At 43.9% G+C, this 17,226-nt stretch overlaps 1 protein-coding gene across 5 annotated transcripts in view; it reads left to right on the plus strand.

Annotated features, from left to right (window-relative positions):
* SORBS2 (sorbin and SH3 domain containing 2) overlaps positions 1-4,460 on the plus strand; it is a 216,773-nt gene extending 212,313 nt beyond the window's left edge. For all 5 annotated transcript variants that reach the window (XM_063135627.1, XM_063135631.1, XM_063135628.1 and 2 more), the window contains one exon: positions 2,184-4,460. In XM_063135627.1, the coding sequence (XP_062991697.1) occupies positions 2,184-2,245 (62 nt within the window). In that variant the 3' untranslated portion in view covers positions 2,246-4,460. The remainder of the gene's footprint in view (positions 1-2,183) is intronic.
* Positions 4,461-17,226: the final 12,766 nt, after the last annotated feature.

The raw sequence follows: 17,226 nt of genomic DNA on the forward strand, positions 1-17,226 counted from the left end.
ACAACACACACACATCCTGGTCCAGAGTTTTGCAGATGCTTTGATGCAGGCAGGGAACTCCATCTTTTTTTGTGGGCAGGACACACTCAGTAAGCTTGCCTGTTCAGTCTCCCATTGCCATTTTCCTCAGAGTCCCTGATCATGCAACAGTATGACTACCAGCAATATAGGACATTTTGGGCCCTGAGCCCTAAGCATGAGCAGCTGATTGGCAAGATGTACACACCGCATGAGGCTTGGGTAGGTCACAGGCAGTGTGACGCCAGATCTACACCTTATGTCAAATCATTATGAATGTGGAATAAAACACAGGAAACAACACTCTGAAAGCAGAATATGGAATGTGGCTTGTGTGGGCAGTGCTTAATTGGGCCGGCTAGCGAAGGGACAAGGACAAATACACACAGAGGCATAGGTAGGATAATAAATTGGCCACAACTTTTATTGACTCGCTTGAATAGACTTGGCGGCGGCATAGGGTGTGTATCCTGTAATCGACCAGCCCCCCGCTGACCAATTCCTCTGGCCTGGATGCCAGGAACACTGGTGGTGGTTGGAAGGGCCAGGGTCACACCACACCGCAGGCCTCTAATGTGAACCCCTTGCCGCCACCACCAACAAGGCCAGCTCACAGCCCTCATGCTGGTCTGGTCTTGGCACCACATCCCTGAGATCCTTTACAGAAATCCTCACCGTGGGGGAGCCCAATCCCACTCTCCCTCACCAATGGATCCAGCCCAGTGCCTATCATGCCTATGTAAGTTGTGACAAATGTTATCAAATGCAGCATCCACAGATAATTTACTCATAGTCCAGATCAACTTATTTACAATGGGGAAGGCAAACAAAAAATCCTGCAGTCTTTGCCAATTGGTGTGCAGATAAAGTTCCTTTCCAGCCCCATTAACTGGCGACTACTTCTACCACTGCAAGACATCTTATTGCCAGGAGCAGATGGGTGGGGAAGTCAACAACTGCAATCCTGGAGCCACATAGGAGGTTTGCCTTTGGAAGCCTCAAGTTGAACTGGAGGCAGGACAAAGGAGTGATCTCACTCTGCTGGGTCTGCCCCACTTTGGTCCCACCCCCTCATTGCGCTGATTGGCTCAGCAGTCCCCTCCTGGGAAGGAGACGCTGCTGCTGGGGCTGTGCCACTGCTCTTTACCAGCCCTTCTCACTTCACTGCAGACCTGCTCGCCCCCACAGTTCATTGCTCCCTGTTAAGGTCGGGAACTTGGCTTGTGCCCCCAACAGTTATCAGCGCACTTCTGTACCACTATAAAGCAGTAGTGTAGATCTAGCCTGAGTTGACTTTCCCAATTCTAACTAGTGAATGCCTTCCTTGACATGAGAGCCCCACCCCACCCCCAGCCTACTCAGAATCCCCATGCAGTACAAAGATGGCAGCATTTCAGCTCACTTCCCCACCCCCCAGCAATGTCAGTCTAACACTGCCACCTGCTTAACGTTTAGTCATTTTGGACTTCCTCATTAGCTTTGGTGGATGGAAGAACCATCTCTCTTTCTCTTTCTCTCTCTCTCTCATGCACACACACCCCACTGCCCATTGCACTTATGTGAACAGGGATCCCCTACCATCTTTGGGAGCTTAATGTGCAAAATAAAATACCTGCACAAAGAGCTGCTGAATTAGAGCAAACGTTTTTGCAGTGATGAAAAAATAGTTGAATAACTTGTTATATTAATAAAGAAATGATTGACATAATCTGTGCCCAACCTACATAGAGCAGACCTAATACAATCATTTGATTAACAGTTGTTCCCTGCTACAAGCCAAGTCCCTCCACCACCCCACCTAAAAAATAATGTAAAAATGGAGAAGAACCAGGGATGTTGCCAGAGGTTTCTTTGAAATTTCAACTGCTGAGGAGGCAAGCTACATTTTACTTTTATGTAAAGAGGCTTGTCTCTTCAGCGGCATGAACTGCTTCAGTGAAAACTTCTATGATAGCTTTGATTAGAACACTGTTCTCCATATTTCATGCCTATGGCTTTACTGGTTTACTCCCATATAGAATTCCTTTTGCAATCCAAGTTCCGTTTTCCAAATGATGTAGCATTGAATGTGCTAATGAAGTGCCCTAAAATGAAATGTAAAGGCTGTCTTAGAAAGTAACATGTTACTCCTGCTGCCATGTTTCACTTATTACTTCTACTTTCAGGAACCTCCAGAAGAACAAAATTCTTTGGTACTTTCCCTGGAAACTATGTCAAGAAGCTGTGAAATGTTATTTGTTTGGGTTTTTCCCCCCTACTTATTTATGCTGCATCTCTGCAACACATCTGCATATAAAGCTGCTAGAAAACATGCTCCACCAGCCTTCTGTTTTCCTGCTTTGCAATTCCAGGTAGAAGTCATCTAGTTCATCTTCACCATTCCCATCTTCATCCGCCAGCCAGCAGTATTATCGTAATGGCTATGATGGGAACACTGAGCTTTTATGAAACAAGAGGAATTAGTCCAACATTTAGTACATATTTTTCATGCATTAAATATTTCCCTGCTCCTTCCAATTTGAAACACGCAAATAAGAAAAAGCTTCATGGAAGGTACATCGTGTCATTTTGAGGAGTTACCAATATTATTTGGGTGAATTTGCAGTACTGTCCTTAAGGGAAAAAATGTTTATTATCTGCTTTCACATCATATATAGAGCAGGTTGTGGTTTACTACTTTTAAAACTGTTTGTTTTAAGTTTTCACGTTCTTTTTAAGCTCAGCGGCATACGTTGCTTTTGCTATGTCACAGGTTTGCCTGTTTTTACCCGTTTGCAATATAAAATAATTAATAAAATATATAGTTCCCTTGTATGTTGCAACATATTGAGAGTGGTTGTAAACAATTTCTAGAAGAAATCATTCAAAAGGGGAATTGTTATTACAAGAACACTTGATAAGGTATGATTTCCAGTTGGACATCAAACATTTCATACGACTTGAGTCAATGGGAGTCACAAATAGGTTAAATCTCCTTTTTCCCCAAACGAGGGCAGCTTCTCACATGAATGATACCTGCAAATACAGGAAGCACAATTTGCACTTCCCGTATCTGCACATATTAGAGCATACTATGCTTGTTTCGACAGAAAAAAGACCTACTACTCCCAGCGTTCCCCTGGCACCGGCTAGGAAATGCTGGGAACAGTAAGCCTTTTTCCTTTCTAAACATGAATAGGATTCTTCCCTTCACGTCTGAAGTAGAGAGGCATGCATCGCTTTGTGAGAAGAGGTAGATGCTCCCCAAGCAGTGAGGTCTTTCCATAAGGAAAATGTGCAAGTCTCCTCATCAGATGTGAATAATATGTGCATCTGCAGGAAACATGAGCAGGTTCCACTTCCTCTCTTCACATAGATTGGTGTCCTAAGTGGAGAGAGATCCGTGCATCTCTCTGCAGGGGGAAGGGGGTGCTCCCCATGCAATTACAGCATACGTTTCTCTCTACAGGGAAAATGTGCAAGTTCTCACTCCCGACATCAATGATGTGGGTAATTACCGGAAGCCTATGTCCTGTATTTGTACACATTTTTAATATCTGAAGCTTATCCAAGGAAAACATGTTTTGTTGCTTAACATTAAGGAAATGCAGAAAGCGACAATACTGGGAAATCCTGAGCACTTATGAAGCAAGCCAACAAGGAAACAATTCTCTGCTATATTCAAAAATACGCTGGGAGTGCAACAGAGCATCTGAAAGTCCAGTTTTCAACATTCGTTTATCATATGACGTTTTGTCAACAAAAAGCAATGTTAGTACACAGTTTTATTGCAGCATAGTCACATGGGTTGGGAAGGGGTCATCCACAGTATCACTTAATGCTATTACTTTGCTACATATGTATCCACATAAATTAACAGCCCTGAACTTCATTTTCTTTCTAGCAATATAGTATTAAAACAAAGAAACAAAAAAGGCACAAACATGAAAACTGGTACATGTGGGTGGATTTTCATGGTTGGGATAGTATGAAATACACAATTATTTGTTTTCTGTATGCAAAAGTAAGCATAAATAGTGTATGATGGAAAACACGGGACTTACCATGTCTATGGCTTTATGCAAAGCAGTCCAGGTTTGGTTTTGCTCGCACCTTATACAAGGCAAAAAACAAACAAACCCAGCCCATAAACTTTTTACTGCATTTCTCTTGTGGTAAAAGACAGATCTCACAAATTTGTAGTCTTGTAGCATTTTGTACATATGTTTGCTTTTTTTTGTACAGAGCCATTTTATTGTTGATTTTTTGAAGAAGAAGAAGAAGAAAAATCAAGTTGTTTATTTGATCTTCAACCTACCCCCTTCTACGAATAAAACATCTCGCTTTCTTTACGTGCCCCTGCCCTCCAGTGTTTAAGCACATTCGGATAGTGCAATTCTGTAAAATAGCATTTGATGCAAACGTTTTATGAATTATAATATGGTTTTACCAGCCAAATCTTGGGGGGAAATGTACATATGTCTTTATTATGGAGAAATGTCAACAAGACAGATAAAGAAACATCATTGTGCAGCATACCTTTATTACTGCAAGTTTCATGGCAAAAGCTTTATATTTCGGAGGCTTTCCATTATAAACTAGATGTGCATGCAGCTTTGCTGTGAAATCAATACTCATCTTTGATGCCATTTATGATGGAAGACTTAAATGTCTGTTGCCTGTGATATTTTAAAAAGCACTGTTTCTACTCTGTATCTGATTTTAATAGAACAAGTTTTTCATACCTGGCTTTCAGGTAATTGACTTTGAATTCTTACATGCAAAGGGTCTCTGTGTGGTTTTTTCCTTGAATAGACTTCTAATAAAATTTGCTTGGAGTATGTGGTAGAGTCTCTTTGATCATCATCCTTACAGTAGAGCAACATGGTACCCACCAGATATTTTGGACTTTCACTCCCATCACCCATGATCAATGTCCATGTTGATTTGAGCTAATGGGAGCTTGTAGTCCAAAACATCTGTTGGGTACCACATTGGGGAAGGCTGCAGTAGAGCATCACACATTTAAATTTAATAGGTTGGAATTAAAATACTAAGCAGCAAGATTCATCACCCTGCAAATAGAGAGGTATCATGGAGAAAGCAAAGTCCCAGCTCCTGTTCTGAAGCTAGTGGGATATGTAAGTATCTTTCAGCACAGCCACAGTTGGAAAGGGGATTATAGATGGTGTAGATCTGTAGTATGCTCACATGCCAGTTGGGTTTTTTGTTTTTTTCCTACAATAAATAGGTTATCATTCCAAAGGTTGCTTTCCCATGCATTTTATTGGGAGGTGTGTGTCCAAATGACAGTATCTTCATCTTGTAACCTTCTGTCATTCCCCCACTGGAGGAATCCTCCTCAGAGGAAGAGCTAGAGTGCCCAGAAACTGAGGGCTTCCCAGAGCAGTCATTGTCACCAGAGCCTTGGATCCTCAGGAGAGATGGATCCAACCTTGTTAGAAGGAGACTGTGCTGAAGAGCCAGAGGCTGAACAACCTTCTGGCCCTCAGGAGCACCATTGCCTCAAGTGACAGGCCAGTATGGCTCCCATGAAAAAGAGAGCTCATTTCCAAAGAAGGGTGCCTCAGGAGAAAGTGACTCCCCATGAGTGGGGCTCTGACCAGAGAGCTCTAATGTACTGCTGCTGAGCTCTGGGAGGGGCTCAATAGACTTTGGTGTTAAAAGCTTTCAGTGTCTGCCGAGCAAGTGCTGGAAACAATTAGCTTCATCCGACAAGCGTTTTAATGCACGCTCGTTATTGGGCACTCACGAAATGCTTACATGACATCATCTGCCTCTCGCACGTCTTGCGTCCCTTCTGGTGAAAGATGGACAGCAAAAAGAACCGGTAAAAGTCCAGTTAGCGTTCTCCCCTACCTGACTCTATGGTGCTAATTATTTTCTGTTTTCAGGAAGAGATGTTGCGGCAACAACAGAAGAAACTATGAGAGCCGCTTGTCGGCGCTCGCGGATGAAGCTCAATGTCTTTACCAGCTTGTACAGCCTTGTATTCTGTTTTCTTGACCCTGACTTTAGACTGCACCTCTGTCCTGCTCTGAGAAATTCAGAAAATTTAGTACTATGCTATGTTGGTCAAAACTGGTGTACACCACTGCATTGGCAATATTATATTGAATAGGGTACAGCTTTTGGAAAAAAACTACAGAGTACGTACACTGGCCATCATTAACCTATGTGAGTCCAACATCATTAGAAGCATGCCGGAGCAAAACAGTGAGAAGTAAACATGGTAGAACTTCACATTTTGTGTAATAAAACTGGCTCCTGTGGACCCAAGTGTAGATTGGAGGAGACCTCTCCCGGAGTCCAAAGTGTAAGGAGTCCAAAGGAGTAAGACCCACTAGGAGTCCAAAGTGTAAGACCCAGCAAAGTCCAGATAAAATAAAATGGGGGATCTGAATCAAGCTACCCAGGAGCTAGACACCTTAAATAGCCCCCAAAAGCTAATTTAGAAACTATAGCTAGCTGCAGCCTTAAAAACTGAAAAAGGGACATGGTCAAAGCAAGAAATTCCCTGTTTTCTCAAAAAGAAGGCAAACATGCAAACTACTGTACCAAAGGCGGAAAACTAACAAAAATCTGTTAGCAAAAACAGAAGCGATGCAAAAAAAGAAAAGAAAGAAGTGAATTAAGTCCCTCTTATTGGGTTCAGTTGCTTTTTTTATTCACTGCCTCCCCTAAACTTTCCTGCATTCCGATTGGCATTTTTCCTTCTTTCTAGTTGCCAACTGGACGTTTGGTTCTGGATTGGTGAAAGACATATTGGGTAGGCAGAAACCTGCAAAAAGTCTTTCAATAGTTTTAGGCAGCTGTTTTACTCTAGGCCTTATCAGGTATGTGGGAATGTTGCAGACTCCTGGAGCTGCTAGCAGTGAGGAATAACAAACACTATAGCTTCTTCTCACACTGGTCCATTGTCCCACAACTTAATGGCAGCTTTGTCAGCATGTTTGTCTGCACTGTAGGCGCTGTCTTGACATCTTTGCACTGGAGTGACTCTGAATCTGAGCTGCATCGGTTAGATGACACAGCCACAGATTCAAAGCCACCCTGGGGCAAAGAGGTGATGACACGCAGCTGAAAGTCAGGGACTTACGCCAACATTTCCAGCTCTTCTGCTGGTCTGTCCTCGCTTGTAGCCACTCCGGGGGTGTTCCCATGTGGAAGGTGACCTCTTATTGCTCTCTGGAAACCACGGGCGAGGGAGGGCCAGGGCCAGAGAGCTTATTGGTCACTGGAAAGCATACACTGCCTTCCCTCATTAGGAGAAGTTGCCACCGCCGCGCACCAGCAAGAGCACGGGGTTTGGTGGCGGAGTGGCACCAACCCTGCACCATAAAGACAGCCCTATAGACTCCAGACAACAAGAATTTTCTACCTTCAAGAAAAGATGGGCCTGCTTGTGAACTAATGCTTTACTCCCATTCTATTCCATGGTTCCCTTATAAGCCCTCTACTCTCAACTCATGAACCCTGAATTGGGACCTGCGTAATCCTCTTGATGATCTCTTGGCATGAGCAGACTCACATTAGAGTGATCCTTCAGGTACTCTGAGACATCATGAATGAGGTGGGAGGAACAGGCTAAGTTCATAAAAAAAAGCTTTATTTTTTTAAAAAAATATCCAGTTGCTCAGTCTATATGCATATGTGTGCTATGTGTCAGTCAGTGGTTGAACCCAACAAGACACTTCTATTCAGAGAGAATGAAACTGCAGTGCCAAAGTGTATACAGCTATGGTAAGGGCTAAGTATACTCTGCACTTCCCCACAAGCACTGTGGCAAGTGCTGATTCCAGGATCTTGCACACAATGTGGAATGCGGAGAATGTCATCTGTGATAATCCGCAGTGGAGTGATGTCATGTCTAATCTAGGTTCTGACACACAGAGGTTTCCCCAGAAGCAAAATAGCATTCACTCGCCACACGGCACTGCAGAACAGTTGTTGACTGATGGCATGGAATGTGTTAAGTTTCTTTTTACCCTGCACACTTAGCAGTACATTTTGTCCCGGGAGAGCTGCACGGTGACCTGGCTGACAGTGCTATGGTTCCTTTCTTGGACTCAAGAATTCATAGAAATGGCAAACCCTCTCTTTGGAACATAAGCATCCACAAGAGAGCTGTTGGGATGTTGTGGCTAAGAAAAGGGCAACCAAACAATTGCAGGATTAGAGCAACCCCCCTATGAGGATAGGTGACATCATTTGGGGCATTTTATCTTCGATAAAAGGCAAGTAAGTGGGAACATGATAGAGGTATACAAAATTATGCGTCGAGAAAATGGTCAGGAAAACATTTCTCCCCCTTTTTTCATACTAACAGAACTCCTATGAAACGGATGGGTAGGAGATTCAGGACAGATAAAGGGAAGCTTTTCACACATAGTTCAACAACGGAATTTGTTACTACAAAATGTATGGTGGCCACCAGTGTGGATGACTTAAAAAGGGGATTAGACAAATGCATGAAGGAAAAAGCTTTCAACGGCTACTAGTCATGCTGACTATGGATTACCTCCAATAGCAGGGCGCCGCGCTGGGGAACACAAGCAGGAGGGTGCTATTGAGCTCATGACCTGATTGTGGAATTCCCATAAGCAACTAGCTGGCCTCTGGGAGCGGTATGTAGGATTAGACAGACCCTTGGTCTGATCCAGCACAGTTCTTCTTTTGTAATGTAGTGGCTAAGAGAGTGACATGCAGATCAAATAGCAGCTGGGTTCACACAACACACTAAGCCACGATGGTTTATTTTCTGGTGGAACCCATGATGGGTTCGTGATATTTCGGCCACCCATGATGGGTTAATCCACACAAACACCCCATGGCTTAGCGTTATGTGTGAACCCAGCCAATGTCCGCTATGAAATCACTAAGAGGCCTAAGGCTCTCATCTGTCTCTGTCTCTTGTTCTGTCTCCCATCTTCAGCATGGGAATAATAGTACAGACTGTCTTGAAAAGATGTAAAGCAGTGTGTTCAAACACACTAAGGGAACTCTATGCATGTTTAAACAGAAAAGAGCCCTATAATTCCCAGAATACTGGGAGTTGTATGAATTCTATCTGTCTAAATATGCATAGGACTGAACTCTTAGGTAACTTACCAGTGCCAATATGCTTGTGTGATCATCAACACTGCTTTGTGAATAGTGTTTAAAAGGTGGGGCAGGGCTCACATCTGCTGTGCCCCTGTAGATAGTGCCTGGTAGTATCTAGAGTTTATTTGCTTTTAAACCCCCAGCCCTGATTACCTGAAAGAGTTTTGCTGGCTGTCCATATTGCTGCACATGCCTTCCCGTTTTCAGTAAATATGACTCACTGAGCGACGCTCAAGTCCTTCTGTCATTCAGACTCGAGTTTCCTTCCAGGGAAGAGCTATGTCCCAGCATGAGGGACTGTAATGTGAAACAGGGATGAACACAGGCAATGCCCCGAGATGCTTCACAACTCCAGCTGGTATAAGACTTACTGAACGTTCCCCCCTACACTTACATTAACACTGATTCATCTGTATTTTTTTAACTTGTATGTATGAGATCTTTTTGAACAGGTGACCATTATCCTCTTTCCACTTTCTCACACCTCTATTAAAGGTCACACACAAAATAATTAATGAACCTATCTATCCAAGAACTCAGGAGACTTCGTGCACATTACAACGTTTCCTTTTAAAGCTTGCTTCCTAAGTGCGCTTACTTGAAAGTAAGAAATCAATGGAACCTACTGACCAGTAAAAAGGGCAAGACATTTGTTACCTTACCAAATAAACAACTTCAATACTTCTAGGCCAGCCTTCCTCAAATTGGGGCCCTCCAGATGTTTGCAACTACAACTCCCACCATGCCAAGCCAGCATGGGACCCTCTACCATTCGACTTGAGTGATACTTCAACACTGGCAATGGGACAGCGTCCACCACCACACCTGAGGGCAGCAAGGTAACTTATGGGGTGCAGGGCAGGCTGCATAAGCCCCATAGTTCTGTCAGACTTCACTGTTGCTCCCTCCCCCGCCTTGCAGGAACTGCCCCCCTGAAGCAGCTATTTCACTTTGCCTACCTGTAGGGCCAGCCCTGGGGGAAAAGGTTCCATAACAGCTTCTGGCTATAATCCTAAATGCGTTTAACTGAGAGTAAGCCTCATTCCACACAGTAGACCTTACTTCTGAGTAAACATGCCTAGGATTGCAGCGTCTGTTAATTTTAATGGAAGGGGTTATTTGAGCTCACTTCTTCACACGTATGTGAAAATGCTCTTCCTTCCCCCTCCTGAAATGAAAGGTGTTGCCAACTTTTAAAAAATGATTTCAGAATTATCATTTCCTTGCTGCAGAATCTGCAGAGGGGATATATAAATCCCTCAACTAGGCCTTATGCAATCAGAAGAGAGTTATAAAGCTGAAGGTAATTTATAAAGCTGGTTATTAATGAAAAATAAGTAGAAACAATTGACTTTTAAAGAATGCTGTTCAGTGTAATATAGACTGAGGTATGTGGAACTCATTTTGGCCTCTGCAAATGGTTATCAGAAAGTGTTTATGTTCCATAACGAATGCTCACAAGGCAAACAATGACTGTACATTTGACCCTAGCAACTTATGGCAAATGTACTCTACACAGGTTTAGTTCCCTGGTGAGGATATATCTAGACTAACCATCTTTAATACAGTCATTCAAGGTGCATCTTAGAAACTGCAGGATCAGAAACTAATCAGGAATTGCAGCATTCCTGGAGGATTTAACATGTAAGAGCAGAATCCAGCCCAAAATGAAGCTGTTATATGTATGTCATTAATTTGAACTGAAGGGTTAAACAAGTGCTTAAATCTTTCCTATTGAAATATGCTTATGTTTGGCTGGGTTGTCCCCTAAAGTGTTTACAAATGTAATATCACAGACAAGTTCAAACATCACATGCATTCCACTTCATATTTTCCTGCATTTTTCTGATCTTTCGCAACAGACTTCTCAGCCACTACTAAAGACTTAACTATGTGTGCAGAAAAAAGCAAACTTAATTCAAGCAAGATAGGCTTTTTTTTGTCTTGCTCTGCCTACCTGCCACTTTTTAAAAATAGTAAGTGGAAATATATGCAATACTGAACATATTTCTCAGATCTTGTACTTCTCCAAAGTAGTTTATATGAAGATCCAATCCCTATTTGCTCTTACCAAGGGTGTGCAACTTGTAGCTCTCCAGACATTTTGGCCTACATCTCTCTCAACAGCATAGCTAATGGTGAGAGACCAAGAGAGCTATAGCCAAAACATCTGGAAGGCCAAAAGTTGTCCACCCCTGATAAAACAGTTTTATCTGGCAACCCTAATTAACATCACTATTTCATCTTATGAAACTCTGGCCATTTAGTTGAGCATTAAATCAACACCAAACAATCAAGTCATATTATTTTTTTGTGAGCAGGCATGGCAGCTTGTCGTTTCAAGCAACAAGCTCATGCAGGTACCTGTATTTACTCAACAGTTTGCCTTTTCAATGGACATGTTAAGCTTCCTTCTCTGTGCCCCGTGGATGCTACTTGCATGAATATCCATGTAAATCACATGAAAGACATCCCGGGTAAAGAAGGGGCAACAGAAGGCAAGTAAGAGGGGAGGCAAAACTGCAGAACGGATACATATAATCTGAGAATCTAGTAATACAGGCTAACCTCACAACTCTATATAACAAGAAATGGGGTTTGGGGAAAACATACTCCTTTTTTATTGGAATCTGTAAAGCTACAAATGACAACTCACTGAAAAGCTTCAGTATGACTAACTAGATTCTGTGGCTGTCAAACTTTTGGCTTGCACCCCATCCGTGCCACCATATTTGTCTTGCAGCTGCTGCCGTACATTAGGGGCCAATAAACATGGCCAATCTTTCCATAGCAACAATGGCTGAAGTGTTAAGCCATCTCTCAAATGAAAGAGGTGAAAAAGAACTTCACTGAGACTTGGGCCTAACCTACCCCAAGCAGGATATTGCACTATGAAAGCAGTATGAAAGGCAGGAGCCACACCAAGCAGGATATAGCGGTGTGAAACTGGTATATGGTATGTGTCAATGGGCCCCAACAGTTGTCAGTGCACTTCAATACCACTATAGAGCAGTAGTGTGGCTCCTGCCTTTTATATACCGCTTTCATAATGCAATATTCTGCTTGGGGTAGATTAGGCCTTGAACATGACCAACTGATCACGTTCAAGTCTAAGGGTGCAATCCTATGCATGTTTAGACAGAGAGACAAAAATTCTATATTCCCAGCATGCTCTAGCCAGCATGACTGGCTGGAGGGCTGCTAGGAGTTGAAGACCTTTTTTTCTGTGTAAACATGCATCAGATTTCACCATAAATCTACTAAAGTTCAATCGAAGCTGTGAAAATGGAAGAGTTCCTGTATTACCATTGATCAGAGGCTAAGAGAATGGAGAAGTAGGAAGTGAGGTCAGCAATCGTAAGATTATCGGTCTAACATGGGAAGAAGGTCAGCACAGATCAGAAGGTACTTTAGGAAGTTTGGAGGTTTTCTATGTATTCCTTTTCCACGCAGACCCATCAGCTTTTCTCTTTGAACGGACACTGCCTTGGTCGCCCTGTGGGATGACCTTTGTCGGGAGAGACAGGGGGAGTGCGACCCTGTTGGTTCTCCTGGATATCATCGACCATGGTATCCTTCTGGATAGGTTGTCTGAGCTGGGAGTTGGAGGTACTGCATTGCAGTGGTTCCGCGCCTACTTGGATGGCCAATTCCAGAAGGTGGTGCTGGGGGATTATTGCTCTGTGCTGTGGAACTTACACCATGGGGTTCCACAGGGCTCTATTTTATCTCCTATGCTGTTTAACATATACATGAAACCGCTGGGGGAGGTTATTCGGAGATGTGGACTGAGGTGTCATCAATATGCAGATGATACCCAGCTCTACCTCTCCTTTTCATCAAACCCAGGTGAGGCAGTGGCTGTTCTGAACCAGTGCCTGGGCACGGTAATGGACTAGATGAGGGCTAACAAACTGAGACTCAATCCAGACAAGACGGAGGTACTGTTAGCGGGTGGTTCATCTGTCCGGTGAGGTTTATCTGTCCTGCACGGGGTTGCACTCTCCCTAAAGGATCGGGTCCATAGTTTGGGGGTGCTCTTGGATCCAGAACTGTCACTTGAGGCACAGGTGAACTCAGTGGCAAAGAGCACCTTTTATCAGCTTAGGCTGATATACCATCTGCGCCCTTATCTGGACAGAGATAGCCTAGTTGCAGTTATCCATGCTCTGATAACCTCTCGTTTGGATTACTGCAATGCATTATACGTGGGGCTACCTTTGAAAACGGTCCGGTAATTTCAGCTGGTACAAAACAGGGCAGCCCGTTTACTAACAGGGACTGGCTGGCGAGATCACATTACGCCAGTCCTTTTACAACTTCATTGGCTGCCAGTCCAGGTCCAGGCCCAATTCAAAGTGCTGGTACTAACATACAAAGCCCTAAACGGCTTGGGGTCAGGTTATTTGAAGGAATGCCTCCTCCCATATGTACCTGCCAGGACATTAAGATCATCTACAGGGGCCTTTCTCTGTGAGCCCTTGTCAAAGGAAGTAAGACTAGGAGGAGGGCTTTCTCTGTTGTGGCACCCCGGCTGTAGAACGAGATCCCCAGAGAGGTCCACCTGGCGCCTACACTGTATTCTTTTCATTGCCAGCTGAAGACCTTTTTATTTTCTCAGTATTTTAACACCTAATTTAACTTAAATTTAAATTTTGCTGTTTTAATTCTGTATTTTAATCCTATATCAGTTTCTGCTGTGTGGTTTTATCCTGGTGGTGCTTTTCGTATTGTATTTTGTATTTGGGTTTTTAGATGGTTGATTGTTTTATTATGTTCCTCATGGTTTTAATTTTTGTGAACCGCCCAGAGAGCTTCAGCTATTGGGTGGTATAAAAATGTAATAAATAAATACATTTGAAGCTAGCTGATAACCCTCCTGGAACATCTTTGGAGGGACGTGTGTGTGTGTGTGTGTGTGTGTGTGTGTCGCTTACCATCCCATAGCACAGGATTGTGATTCCCCAAAACAGCTGCCTTCATTTGGGGATGTGTTGGACTGCAATTCCCTATTGTTCTCATATTGGTTGGGGATGATGGGATCTTTGATCTTCCAAGAGGCCCATGCTCCCTAGGAAACAAAAGCCCCACCCATGCTGTTCCCCTGAGCTCCAGCTCCAGAGAGGGGCCCTTGGGGCCAGGCTAAGTGGCTGGGATTGCCCCCCTGCTTACTGGGGCAGATGGGAGGGAGGCATGCTATGGGCTAAGCTAAACCCCTCAGAGACTGAAAACACCCTGTCAAACCTTTGCTTCTTTCTGTTCCTTGTGGGGAGCTCTCTTCACGGCCCCAAGTTGGCACAGGGCCCTGGTGAAAGACATTCTTATTTCTTCCTTCCCCATCCCTTTCCCCTCATGTGTCATTTTTCAAAGGTTGTAAGGCTGCCCGTAAGCAGCTCTGGGAACCTTTTTGCTGAGGAGCAGGAGAAAAAGCAATGAATGAATGAATGAATGAATGAATGATCCTCTCTTGTTCCCCTGAGAGAGACAGAGATGCTGACCAAGAGGCAGGCCACATGACTCTGTTTCCCAGAAAACCTGAAATATTAAAGCAAAATGTTTTGGTTTTGTCTTCTTCAGCTGCTCTGATGTGAATCACAGTGTTATTGTTTTACTTTGCTCCTGCATGTGGCTTCCTGGGCATTTGCATTCAGTGATGGAAAGAATATTACATGCCCTGAACACCAGACACTTTAGCTTTAACACAATCGTTCACTAATATCTTAAAAAGAGCAAATTTTAATTAAAGGTATTTAGTCAATACAGCACAGTGATACAGAGGTATTAAAAGAAAATAAAAGTTGCAAAAGGCAAGGTCTTAGAATCATAGAATAGTAGAGTTGGAAGGGGCCTAAAAGGCCATCGAGTCCAACCCCCTGCTTAATACAGGAATCCACCTTAAAGCATCCCTGCCAGATGGCTGTTCAGCTTCCTCTTGAATGCCTCTAGTGTGGGAATGCCCATGACCTCCCTAGGCAATTGGTTCCATTGCCGTACTGCTCTAACAGTCAGGAAGTTTTTCCTAATGTCCAGCCAGAATCTGGCTTCCTGCAACTTGAGCCCATTAGTCCGTGTCCTGCACTCTAAGAGGAACGAGAAGAGATCCTGGCCCTCCTCTGTGTGACAACCTTTCAAGTATTTGAAGAGTGCTATCATGTCTCCCCTCAATCTTCTCTTCTCCAGACTAATCATGCCTAGGCTGTGCCAGGTGTTGAGGTAGTTTCAGGTTGCAGCCAGGACTCTCCCAGGGGCTGCTGAGATAAGAAAACAAGCATACAATGGTTGATCCCACATTTTTGAAAATATAAATTCCACCTATTACTCAGGACCATCTCTAGGCTCCCAACTCTGGTTCTTCTCCATACATCAGCCTTCCCCAACCTTGTACCCTCCACTGGCCATCCTGGCTGGGGCATGATGGGAGCTGCTGTCCAACAAATATAGAGGGTGTCAGACAAGGCTGGCATACAGATTCTGATGCGCACAGCAAACTCTGGATGCTGGGGAGCTGACTTTTATCAGATCAAGCCAAACTAACTCCATGTGCATGTACCACACTCCAGGGACTGAACCTGACACCGTCTACAAGTAAAGAAAGTAACCTACATCTCCTCCTGAGCTGTAATTAGTTAATCCCCAAAGGGGTAACTGATCTGCATTAAGTGCTTCCTTGCAAATACTTTTTCATAGCACATTAAACAGTAGTTGGTCCAATTATCACCCAATGCCCTTTTTAATTTTGTTCTGTGGTACCAATGTCTGCCAAGATTTCCATCGCCCATTAAAGAATGGAAGAAGAAAAAGGAAAATTTATGATATAAAATCATATTTAAGAATTTGTGTGAGGAGAGCATACAATTTGGATGGGGAGGCCTCAGCCAGGAAGCTCACACTATCTAGTCAGAAGTAAATCCCATTGAATTCAATGAGTCTTATTCCCAGTTAAATGAGAATAGGATTACAGCTGGGTGCCCTTGGCCCATTTTGTCAGTCTAATTTACCTCACAGGGTTGCTGTCGTGATAAAATGGGATAACCCCGTGTATGCCACCCTGAATCCCTTGAAAGACAGGTGGAATGCAGATTGGATGAAATTTGACCTTTCATGTTGCCCAAATGGCAGAATAAACATATTTAGATAACTAAAATGAATGAATAAACATTTTAATAATGATTTCAAATATTAATTTAAAGAAATTATGAGGGCTAAGCAATTTTAAATGTTAGTTTGAAGGAATGAGGAGGGCCAGCAACTGTTTTGCAAATGGCCTCATTAAAATAATTATTTATTCGAGATAAATATCTTGCCCCATTATGGCTATTTATTTGAAGGGCACCAACGCGCCCGGCGCTTTGCAAAGTACCAGAGAAACATGGCCCTGTCTACAGTTCAAGAGCCAAAGAAACGGAGGCTGCAGGATCCGAGAGGGAGAATAAGCCTTTCTTTTTTAACGGATGACTACTTAACAGCCCATCCCTGTGCATGTCGGATCGAAAATTAAGCTACATTGAACTCTTGCACCCTAAGGACGCTGGCTGGGGAATGCTGGGAATTGTAGGTCTAAACGTGCATAGGACTGCGCCCTAATCGACTCAGTGCCCTAATCAGAGGAGATCTATGGCAGCCTTCCCCAAACTCCCACCGTTTGCTTGGCTAGAAATGATGGGAATTGCAGTCCGACACCCCTGGAAGGCTATGGTCAAGACAGAGCATGCTATCATCCCCACAGAAAAAGAGGCCGGGTGCTTCACGCGAGCAATAGGAAGTTGTAACCCGAAGCGCCTCTGAACCGCGGCTTGGGAGACTCCCGGGAAACAGCCGCTTGTTGAGCCGTGAAATCCACAGAGCGCGCCCGGGTTTTCGTTGACCAAAGTTGGTCCTTCCCCTCTGGGCGGAGGGGGACCAGGGCCCGTTGACGTCAGGCAGGAGCAGAGATAAAGCCGAAGGGAGGAAAGGAGCCGCTTCCTAGGCGCGCTGGAGCCTTTGCTGCTGTTGCTCCGTCCAGGAAGCCGCTGCTGAGCCGACCCAGACAGGACAGGAGCCCTTAATTCCCAACCGCTCAGCCTGGCTTCAAAGCCCCTCACGGAGCGAAGGGGAGAAAAAGCC

This window comes from Elgaria multicarinata, chromosome 10, assembly GCF_023053635.1.
Source record: "Elgaria multicarinata webbii isolate HBS135686 ecotype San Diego chromosome 10, rElgMul1.1.pri, whole genome shotgun sequence".
In the NCBI taxonomy this organism is placed as follows: Eukaryota; Metazoa; Chordata; class Lepidosauria; order Squamata; family Anguidae; genus Elgaria; species Elgaria multicarinata.